This window comes from Sus scrofa, chromosome 9, assembly GCF_054392235.1.
Source record: "Sus scrofa isolate SSC_HxYL_T2T_F1_AM1 chromosome 9, Sscrofa_HxYL_maternal_Yorkshire_Landrace_v2.0, whole genome shotgun sequence".
Classification (NCBI taxonomy): Eukaryota; Metazoa; Chordata; class Mammalia; order Artiodactyla; family Suidae; genus Sus; species Sus scrofa.
Window position 1 is genome coordinate 132,379,702 of NC_139391.1, and position 12,215 is coordinate 132,391,916.

Consider the following 12,215-nt stretch of genomic DNA (forward strand, 5'->3'; position numbering starts at 1 on the left):
ACTTTTTTAAAGTGATGTTTCTGTAAGTTTAGTAAGTGTTCCACAGTTGTGAAATTAATACATTTGAAATCATATCTTCTGAGGGAAATTGAATGTTTTAAGTAAAATGGAAAGGTATTCATAGGAAGAATTATTAGGTAACATTCTATAATCTCTATAATTCAGAAATTTAAAAAATTATGACTGGCACTTTTATCATTGTTATATGTTTTCTAATTGAAGCCTAGCGTCATTTGTTCAGATGCAAAATTTCATTTATTTGGTTTAAGTTTACTATTTAGATGAAATATAGGTAAATTTGCTGTTTAACTCTTAATATGTTGATAAGCATATTAAATAAATGGACATTAGAAATGGAATAATGTACTAGTTATTTTAGTGGACATGATTATATAGGGAAGCCAATTATGTTGGGGGGTTTTTGGTAATAAAATAATGCAAATTTAAAATTATGGATTTGAAAAAAAATAATGTATTGGAAAATAAAAAAAAAGAAAAAAAAGAAATAAAGTGATGGATTTTGGAGTTCCCTTCATGGCTCAGTGGTTAATGAACCCGACTAGGAACTAAGGATGTGAGTTCGATCCCTGGCCTCTCTCAGTGGGTTAAAGATCTGGCTTTGCTGTGAGCTGTGGTGTAGGTTGCAAATTTGGCTTGGATCCCATGTTACTGTGGCTGTAGCATAAGCCGGCAGCTGTAGCTCTGATTCGACCCATAGACTGGGAACTTCCACGTGCCGCAGGTACTGCATTAAAAAGCAAAAAAATAAATAAATAAATACATGAAGTAATGGATTTTATTTCTTACTGTGGTTTATTTTGTTTTTCCATAGGCCATGAAGAGAGATATATTGAATACAGTTGCTGATCGTTGTGAAATACTATTTGAAGATCTGGTTTTGAATGAAATTCCAGAAAAAAAAGTTATGAGTATAAAATAAAGTACTTTTTTTGCATGTATTCAATTGCTATGTTAAGATGTCAAGATATAATAGATAATATCATATTTTTAACTGCATATATCTATTTTTTGTAACAGTATGTTATTTACTTTTATTACCAGATGAAAAATTTCATTTATCTTATAGTAACAAATCTGTCAACATTTGATAATGTCAAGGAGGATTTTTTTTTTTTTTTTTTTTTTTGTCTTTTTGCCATTTCTTGGGCCACTCCTGCGGCATATGGAGGTTTCCAGGCTAGGGGTCTAATCAGAGCTGTAGCTGCCAGCCTACGCCAGAGCCACAGCAACGCGGGATCTGAGCTGCATCTGCAACCTACACCACAGCTCACGGCAACACTGGATCCTTAACCCACTGAGCAAGGGCAGGGATCGAACCCGCAACCTCATGGTTCCTAGTTGGATTCGTTAACCACTGCGCCACGATGGGAACTCCAAGGAGGATTTTTTTTAAAAATTGTGTAAATTTTTGCCAGAACCGTGTTAACATTTTAAAGCTATTATTTTTAAATTAATGTCAATGAGGGTTTTTCAAGAATTTATTCATAGTCAAAATTTATTAGTGTTATATATAATAGAGTCTTTAATAGATACATATGCTATTGATCTCTCTTATTCTTTCCAAATTGTGTGTATTAGTTTAAATACTTCTGTTTTCTAAGGCTACACCTGCGGCATATGGAGGTTCCCAAACTAGGGGTCCAGTCGGAGCTGTAGCTGCCAGCCTGTGCCAGAGCCACAGCAGCATGGGATCTGAGCCGCGTCTGCGACCTATACCACAGCTCACGGCAACACTGGATCCTTAACCCACTGAGCAAGATCAGGCAGGGATCGGACCCATAACCTAATGGTTCCTGGTCGGATTTGTTAACCACTGAGCCGCAACAGGAACTCCTAGTTTATATGCTTCTTATAACAGGCTTTATTAGATTTAAAAAATGCTCAATTCTGTGTCTTAACCTTTTATAACTATTCCATCTTTTGAGAAACATGAGCAATTTATTTATCAGTAATTTGTATTAAAAATCTTTTTTTTACTCAGAAAAGGAAATTATAATATTGAGTATGCTTTTTGAAGTTACACTTTTAGTTACACTTTTATCTCTGCCTTTCTGCTATTCAGTTGAATGTGTACATAATTGAAACATTAGTATTAACTTTTTAAGGGTATATGTTTGTTTTTATGAAAAAGCATTGCTTACCTATCTAAAATAACTTCTGATATTCTTTGTATGATAAATACTTGACATTTGTCCTCATGTACTTCGCAAATTACCCTGAAGTTTTATCCACTAATAATGTAGTTTTGCTGAGACATGAATTTGAATTTTACATGCAGCAATTGGATTTAGATTTTTGTTCTGAGACCTACATAAAACCCGGTCACTTAGCTACCCACTCAGTCTAACCATCTCATCGTGTGGCTTGTTTTTGCTTCTTGATAACTCTTATGTTGTTAAACATTATTTTACCTTCTGAGTTATAGTACGTATTATAACTGAGCTGTGGATTTTAGGATTTTCAGACATTTTCAGACATGGGGACGTAACCACCATTAATGCCAAAGATCTCCATTATCATACACATTAGTTAAATATTCTATTCCATCGCAAATACTTCATAAAATAGTATCATATGACTGTTCTGGTATTCTTTTGTATTAAGTGAGTTTGGAATTTAGAAAAGTTTGCTGATGTACAATCAGTAAAATTAATTACTTCTAATAGCAGTTAAATTTGATATATTAGAAGTTAATGTTACCATCTAACATTTTTGTGATGTGAAAAAATGTTTTCACTGTAAATTGAGTGGCCCTTGAGGCTGTGGGAAAAGAGAAATAGGCAATGTAGTTTGGTGGAAAGACTGAAAATTCTTGGGTTCTGAATTAACTGCAGGCAAATGATTCAGTCTATCTAAGCATCCATTGTCTTGTATGAAAAACAAGGGATTGTAGCAGCTGTTTTTTGAGCCTGTGAGATTAAATAGGATATTGTTTTAATGCCTGTAATACAAGTTGGTAAGCCAAGACCTCATTAAGTATAGTTGCTATTATGTTGGAGGTAATGAAGGAGGAGAATTACTTGATGGCTGTCTTTAAACGTTCTTAAATTTTTGTGAAGCGTAGCCTTATATTTCAAAAGGAAATCAGGTATAAAGCTTCAGTAAGAGGATAATTATTCCAGCAACATGTTAGATCTCAAAATCTTAAGATAAAAAATATATTGCAAGTATAGTAGGAAAAACATGTAAATTTTGAAGTTTTGTGTGTATACACCAAATTGTTAGATCTTAGATTTAGTCCACATTTTACTTAGCTTATCTTTCTTATGTACTGGTAAGATCTTATAGATTTGTAATGTGGTAAAATCTAAAATGTGTGCCAGGAATTTGACCTGAACTGAATATTTTTTGCATGTATATGGAAGTCTGCAAAGGACACATTCATTTTGCATTCCTAATCTTTAAAATAAACATAGTTTTTAAATGCTGGCTATCCAGATGAAAGAACTTAATACTTTAATGAAATACCAGAGCTCCAGTCATTCCTTTTACTTACTGCGGTAGTCCCCTTCTCTTTCCCTTAAGGAGGATTCCAGACCTTCATTATTCTCCATCAGCCTGGATTCAGTCCTGCCCAACTTACTCTCAGTAGATGACATACTCATTGGGAATATTGACATCATCAGTGGCAAACCTCTTCTTCCATTTCTACATCCACATCCATCTATACGCCCTGTCCTCTCAGAACATTTGTGTACCTCTTTGCCTGTAGTCACGGTTCCACTCTCTGGATGACACGTCTCACCCCTTCATGCAAATGTCTATCTGTCCTTTAAGAATCAGCTCAGATAGCATCTGTTCTACAAAATTTTGTTGTAACACTCCAGTATGAGTTAGGATTCCATAGTTAGCCAGCAAAAACTCAGTTCTCGTCATACTGGCTTAAGTTTAAATTTTCTTCCCTCTGTTTTGAACTTATTTAAATAATGTTGAATTAAATACTGTGGGAATATGCCAAAAGGATTCTGTTTTTAGAATACTTTTGGAGATCGACTTTTTTTTTTTTTTTTTAAAGATCTAACCTTCCATTTTTAAACCACAGACCAACTAGAAAACTTGGTCTTATTTAGATTCTAAATGGTTAATTTAACTTTTAATTAGAAAATAAGTACTTTTCTTTTTTAATGCGTAATTTAAGTTCATTGCAACCACTTTTCTAACATTTGACTTTGCAAGCACATATGTGTTTTTCAGGCAAACCTAGAATCAATACAGTTTGAAATAGTTGTAAAATTTTACATGCCATTTATGCATATACATTACAGCCATCTTTGAAAGTCTTGAACTTAACCTATTTTAAGAAACTGTGGCCCAAAATAAAATAATAAGGACCTCATATCAATGTGTGGACAGTTTACATGCTATAGTACAAATTGCAGTAAGATAATTTTACAACTAGGAGGCAGTCTGGTCAAAGAGTAAAATTCTACCAGTTCTCGTATGAAAATAACATAATCAGAATCTGGCAAGAACACATAATTTAAGTCATGGCATTTCCTGTGACACTTAAGGCATTCTTTATCACTTTCTATTTGTAGTTTTATAAAGCTACTACTCTTTTCTTGACAAGGAAATGTATGTTACTGTTAAAGTGAGTCCTAGTTTTCTGCTAGGTCTTTGGTAGCTTTTTAAATCGTATCCATTGCTGAAAGAAATAATTCTTTACACAAAATCTGTCTTTGTTGGTATTTCATCAAGTCATGGTGATGAGCCAAGCGATAATTAAGTGTTTATGTGGGCCTACACTAAACACAGGGATTATGTTAGAAATTGAGGGAAATGTGAATATTGAAAGATGAACGAAATATTCATTATTTACTTAGGTCCAGATTATTTTTTCTAAAAATGATTTAAGGCTATTTTAAAAAAGGCATTACAAGTTATCTAGGTAAAATAAGTATTAACAGTGAGAATCGGGCAAAGGGAAAATGAAGAAAGGAAGCAAGATGGAGTTGGATGTGAGAATTGTACAGAAAACAATTCTTACATCCTTGATGTCCTACAGATGCTTGATATAGGAAGCTACATCATGTAAGATGAGGTCAGTGGTGAGATTAGTATAGAAATGAATGCTGTCATGTCCTTTACACTTACTGTGGGTGAGCCATTAATTTGGCTCTAAACCTGCATGAGGAAGGGAAAATTTTTCAGAAAATTCTGTAAGGTTAAAGCAAACAAAACAATTTCCAAAATCAGGAACAAAATTATCTCCTGGGTATTCCATCACCAGACTGGATAATATAAGAATGTGTAATCAACAACAACCTCATATTGAAGGCAGTGGTGAGTTTACATATGAGAGTATTATTTTGGTCCCTTCCAGAGCCTTAAGTATTGAGGCAAAGAATTCAGTAAGCAGTTTTGTGCCAGATCAACTAGAAAATGAAAAGATGTTTTAGGCTTTTATATTTATTTATTTTTTGGATATACTTTCATATATATATCACCGATGCCAGTGACAGGCCTATTTAAATATTGGTATTGTTCCTTCTCCTTTTAGATTCTGAAAAAGAGTTCCACATCCTCCCTCACCGAGTTTTTGTCCCCATTCCGGGATCTGCTGTAATGTTGTGTGATTATAAATTTGGTGATGAGTCAGCTGAAGAAATAAGAGACCATTTTATAGAGATGTTAGATCATATGATTCAAATAGAAGATTTGGAAATTGCAGAGGAAGTAAACACAGGTAATTATATGAGGTTTTTAAGAACCTGATTAGATTGGCTAAGGTTACCTATGGGACATCCAGTTTAAATATCATGTCTTTAGATTTCCTTAAAACTAGTTCTGTTTGATACCTTTGGAGCATTTTAAAATGTGTCTATTTAATTTCTACGCAGAACATAAACATGCAGTGTTTTTCTGGAAAATGGTACCAAAATTTAAGATACTTTACTCTTTTTTAAAATATTTTTGTTCTCTATGGCCACACCTGTGGCATATGGAAATTCCTGGGCCAAGGGTTGAATCTGTGCTGGAGCTGTAAACTACAGCACAGTTGCAGCAATGCTGGATCCTTCAACCCATTGTGCTGGGCCAGGGATCGAACCTGCACCTTCACAGCCACCCACAGATTCTTAGCCTGCAGTCAGATTCTTAGCCCACTCTGCCACAGCAGGAACTCCCTAAATTTAAGACATTTTAGATTTTTCCAAGCCTAGCAAGTAGATCTTCAGAAAACAAGTTAAGCCTTAATTAGGTAGAAATATATAGCTTTAAGGTATTTCTTTTCTTAGAAGTTTTCTGAAATCCATTATTATAATTATTTAGTTAAGCATCATGTCACAGAGTTTTTTAAACATGTTATTAAACATGTCTATACTATTTGCCTTTACTTTCCTATCCCCTTCATATAATTGGAATATTAAGCTAAAGTGGGCGGTTCCAAAAATGAGATGAAGATTATTTTCACAGAGCATATAGATTTGCTATACTATGTGATTGGGTAATACAATTTTTTCCCGGCCATCACTTTGACATTTGACCTTACATTGTAAAAGTCTTTTTTTGTTTTGCTTAGCTTTGCTTTTTTTTTTTGTTTCTGAGAGTGGGATGTGAAAACATGTCTATAAATAAATGTGTAAGTGTATGACAATTTTTCTGAAACATTGAAAAAAGTGATAAAAAATAATTACTTACAAATATTTATGGAAATATTGATTACCTATCTCTTTATCAGTCTTGAAATTTCAGATATCATAGTAGATAGACTTTAGGTTACTTCTGAATATAAATGTTTATGAAATTCGAATGTAGCCATTTTAAGTCCTTTTTCTAGTTCTAATTTTTCTTATTCTTTTGTTGCTTAACTGATTTCTAGCCCCACAAGAGTAGAGTGAGTGAGTCTGTTTTCTGTGGTGAGTCATGTCGGTTGGGGAATTTCACATCTCTTGGTAAAGCCTCATGTTAGTTGAAGACCACCAGGTTCCCTCCCCCCGCCCCCAGTAATTCAGGTTCTTATTTATCATGTAGAATAGTAAGTTTGCTTTAAAGGAAAAAAACAAAGAACACAAAAGCACTGTAAAGTACCAGATATTAAAGCCCAAACTGTGTTTCAGTCCCCTGAAAACTTAGTATTTCTAAAGGTGTAGCTATAGCATATTATCTAAGTGAGTAGACTGTTTGAAATGTTTGCTGCTTTCTGAAATGTTTTTCCAGATTCCTGGCTATGCTCTTTCTGCTGACCAGTTTTAGAATCATGAAGGCAGAGATTTTTGTTTGCTTATGTTCATTTCTGTCACTAGTGCCTAAGAGTAATTCTTGACCAACCTTATTGTTGATACCTTTGCTAAGTTTTATGTGAGATCATTAGAATTGACCTGGTTCATTCTCTTTCTTATAGTACTGAAATCTGAATATTTAGACTCTATTCTTCCTTATTGTGAATACCAGACTGGCTTTCTGAAACCTATACTTTCTTCAGTAAGCTAGGGCAGTAAACCAGTTGACCCTCGAACAATACAGGGACCAGGGGCACCAGCCTCCACGTAGTTGATAATCTGTGTAAATTTTGCAGTTGGCACTCCATGTCCACAGTTCCACATCCACAGGTTTAACCAGCTGTGGATTATGTAGTACTGTAGTATGTATCTATTGAAAACCTTCTGAGTTTAAGTGGACTCGTGCATTTCAAAGCCTTGTTGTTCAAGTGTCAGCTGTACTATTTTATTGAGGCCATACTTTTAAGTTTAAATTGAGGGCAATTGTCATGTTCCAAATATTTCAAAGCCAGATGTTCCCATATACCTTTAACTGTTCTCATAATTCTGGTTTCTAGACCTCAGTTTTTTTTTTTTTTCTTCTTACTACCTTGTTTGCCTCCCTCTAAATTAGGATTTTTTTTTTTTTTTTTTTTTTTTTTTAGGGTCATACTCACAGCATATGAAAGTTCCCAGGCTAGAGGTTGAATCGGAGCTGTAGCTGCTAGCCTGTACCACAGCCACAGCAACTTGGGATCCGAGCTGAGTCTGTGACCTATAACACAGCTCATGGCAATGATGGATCCTTGACCCACTGAGTGAGGCCAGGGATTGAACCTACATTCTCATGGATACTGATTGAGTTCATTTCTGTTGCACCGCAATGGGAACTCCTATATTAGGAATTTTTAACCTGGGCTTTCCAAAACCTTGGGTCATAGCTGCCTATCAGGAGATCCACTAACCACTTGAATGTAATTGTATAATTTTTTTCTAGGGAAAATTTCTGTAGCTTTCAAAGAGTAAGTAACCTAAGAAAGATTAAAAACTGTCTTTGCCTTTCTTAAAATATATTACCTGGAATTGAACCTAATATCTAATTAGATTCTAATTATATCTAATATTTGCTATTATTTTCATAGAACCTACTATGTGCAGGTACTGTTTTAAGAGCCTTACAGATGCTAAATCATTTAATCCTTGTAACAATCCTATAATGATTATTATGCAATTGTTAGCTCAGTTTTCCAGATGAAAGAATTGAGGCTTAGAAAGATCAATTAAGTTTTTCAGGATTACATAGCTAGTAAAATGGGGAAAATGGAATTTAAACTTCCGCAGTTTGGTTCGGGACTGTGTGCTTTTTTTCAAACAATTTTGTTTTACAGCCATTCTGTGAGCCTTAAGCAGTACAGACTATAGCACTATTACTTTTCATGATCTAGATAAATATATAGGCCTAGGCTTTTTAATTCCATCATTTAAAAATTTTTCTAACTTGAACAGTGTTACATTAATCACTCATTTAATTTCATCTTATGTCAGTATAATTTCTCACTTGACTGAAGTTTTCATATTCTTTTGAATTATTTGTCACTCTTTTAGTGCTTATCACATTGCTGAATTAAGAATGACATGGGAGTTCCCTGGTGGCCTGTCAACTATGTATTGGGCATTGTCACTGCTATGGCTTGGGGGTTTAATCCCTGGACTAGCAACTTCCTCATGCTGTGGACATGGCCAAAAAAAAAAAAAAAGAATGACTAAAGGTAGCACTGTGTGCAAAACTTGCCCTATTCACAAACTACTTTATTTCTTTTATTGTTTTTTGTCTTTTTTTTTTAGAGCCGCACCTGCAAGCAAATGGAAGTTCCCAGGCTAGAGGTTGAATCGGAGCTGTAGCTGTCGGCCTGCGCCACAGCCACAGCAATGCCAGATCTGAGCCACCTCTGCAATCTACACCACAGCTCATGGCAGCGCAAGATCTTTAACCCACTGAGCAAGGCCAGGGGTTGAACCCATGCCCTCATGGATACTAGTCGGATTCATTACCACTGAGCCACAGTGGGAACTCCGCAACTTTAAAAAACAGATATAAAAGAGTAAGAAGCAAGAGACTTCATTTAGACTTTTTTAAGACTACCATCTGCATTAAGAAATATTTAATCTCATTTATTTTCATGTTATATTTTAAACATAAGCATACAAGCAGAACTAGTTTGTATTTTATTCAATACTCAAAATTATACTTTAAAAAGTTAATTATATTTATTAATCTCAATAACAGATTAATGTCTATTCTTTATACTGCTAAAACAGATTAAAGTAAAAATCTAAGTAGCTTCTGCCACTGTAATATGTTGTTAAGGAGGCAACTATAGCAGCCTTGCTTCACGACCTCCAAAGCTAAAACCCAATAAATTAAAATCTGTATGAAATAATTTTACATTATATTTCAGTAAACATATATTGATTTTTCAGTAAGATGAGCAGCTTTTCCTTTCTTGCTCTCTGTTGTATTTCTAGCACTTTACTAAGAAGCTAGCTTTAACATATTTTTGGTACTCAGTAAATATTTGTTGATTGAACAAATTATTGATTTTTGTAGTCCTATGGTTTGGGGTCCAAGGATCAATAAGATACTGATCTTGTTTTCAAGGAGCTAAGTAGAATTTTTTTTTAACCTGCGTAGATACTTTTACATGCTCAGCCAGGCAAATTCTTCTGTTACACTTAATCGTAGTTTTGTGCTGCTTTTTTAGATTACTTGCCATACTTGTAATTATTGAACTCATCAGTTGCATGTTTAATCTTTCACATTAGACTAAGATTTTTGAGAGTTAGTATTTCTTTACCTGAGCTCCATGCCTAAAGCATTGTTATGATTGTTATTCATAAATGTTTGTTACTCACTGACATATACTGAATAGGTAGTCTTTAGGAAACTATAGCAAATTTTTTTTTTTTTTGGCTTTTTGTCTTTTTAGGCCTGCACCCGTGGCATATGGAGGTTCCCAGACTAGAGGTCCAGTTGGAGCTGTAGCTGCTGGCCTACGCCAGAGCCACAGCAATGCCAGATCTGAGCCACATCTGTGACCTACACCACAGCTCACGGCAATGCTGGATCCTTAACCCACTGAGTGAGGCCAGGGATCGAACCCACCACCTCATGGTTCCTAGATGGATTCGTTTCTGCTGCGCCATGACGGGAACTCCTATAGCCCATTTTTTAAATATTTACTTTATGCTTGAAAAATTATAAGCTTATGCCTAGCGAGACATAACGTTTTTAAGGTTTGTGTAGTGTAGCACTGGGAGTTGGATTTTGGACACGAGTCTGCCTTCTCTCCAGGTTGCTAGCCTCTTGAATAAAGCAATTTTTCTTTTCCAAACAAAAAAAAATTGTAGCACATATATTTTTGCCACATAATTAATTCTAGTTTATAGCATTTAGTGTATCTATTTATCATAAATTTTGTTAAGCATTTGCTCTGTTTAAAGCAGTGTTATAACATTGCAAATCAATGTCCAGATTCCTTTTCTCAAGAAGCCTGTAATATTATTTTGGAGATGGAATTGTGCACATTATTAATTATGCCAAGTATGTAGTAAAGTCCTAAGAGCAACTAAGAACTTAAGATTAATGAGCAGAATTTTAGGGTCGCCGGTGACTTGGTTAATAATTCATTCAGAAAAAATATTTTGATGGTATGTTAGCAATAACCTATAATCTCTAGTAACAAAGGTTTGACATTATTATTTTAAATTTTAGTAAATTCACTTTTCACTGTTTAATATTACAACTTTTATGTTTCTCTTTAACTGGAAGCGCATGCCTATTGTATAAGTTTATGCTTTATAATACATAGTAGATAATCCCAAATACATTAACAGTTACTTCATTTTGCATAGTTCTTTAAATTGTTTGAAATATTTTTACAAATAATTAAAATATTTTATTTATTTATTTTTGCTTTTTAAGGCTGCACACGTGGCATATGGAAGTTCCCAGGCTATGGATCAAATGGGAACTGCAGCTCACTGCACCGCCAGATCCTTAACCCACTGAGTGAGGCCAGGGATTGAACCCACATCCTCGTGGATCCTAGTCGGGTTCGTTAACCTCTGAGCCATGAAGGAAACTCCCTGAAATATCTCATTTTAGACTTAAGACAATATATTTCTATCTGTTATTATTAGATTTAAATGTTATTCCTTAATAAATTGTTTTATCATTTATAAATATACTATATATATTTTAAGCCTGTTTATTAGCTTTCCTTCAGTAATCTTTATCATTAGCATTGTTTGTATTATATTAAATATATTAGCATGAACTAGTAACTGTGAAGTATTTTTAAGTAATTTTTAGGAGTTCCCATCATGGTGCAGCAGAAACAAATCCAGCTAGGAACCATGAGGTTGTGGGTTCCGTCCCTGGCCTTGCTCAGTGGGTTGAGGATCCGGCATTGCCATGAGCTGTGGTGTAGGTCACAGATGTGACTGGGATCCAGCATTGCTATGGCTGTGGTGTAGGCCGGCAGCTGTAGCTCCATTTCAGCCTGGGAACTTCCATATGCTGTGGGTATGGCCTTGAAAAGCAGAAAAAAAAAAAAATTAAAATTTTAGGTGATGTATAAATATTAATCCATTTGTCTTGTGTAGGTTTTAATTTTCATAAGCTTTTAATATTGGCACTTAGTTGTTTGTTTTACAGTGTATCTTAAACTTATTTCCTATTTCTTTTTTTATACTGGCAGTCTAGTATTGAGATGTATTAACTGAATAGGAAGGGTTTAATATTAGCAAGAAAAAGGAAATAAAACCCTTGTAAGTTTAGGTGTATGTAATTATATGAGTGCTATGTCAAACTCATGGGTCTAGATAGTACTATATATTTTTCTAATATTATGTATATCTTGAAGATACTACTTCAGTAAGGTAGATACAGTTCTTTTAGGACTCTGCCCTATTTTCAAAACATACGGAAATCTC

At 34.4% G+C, this 12,215-nt stretch overlaps 1 protein-coding gene across 3 annotated transcripts in view; it reads left to right on the forward strand.

Annotated features, from left to right (window-relative positions):
- The window catches only part of ODR4 (odr-4 GPCR localization factor homolog), a 40,090-nt gene that overhangs the window by 20,240 nt on the left and 7,635 nt on the right, over positions 1-12,215 (forward strand). Inside the window, exons 12-13 of one of the 3 annotated variants that reach the window (XR_014816521.1) lie at positions 833-941; positions 5,522-5,707. Coding sequence is in view for 2 of the 3 variants with exons in the window: in XM_084978019.1 (XP_084834145.1) it covers positions 833-921; positions 5,520-5,707 (277 nt within the window). In the remaining variant the exon portion in view is untranslated. Of the gene's footprint in view, positions 1-832; positions 942-5,519; positions 5,708-12,215 lie in introns of those variants that run through there. The other 2 variants (XM_084978019.1, XM_084978020.1) reach the window with 2 other exon arrangements.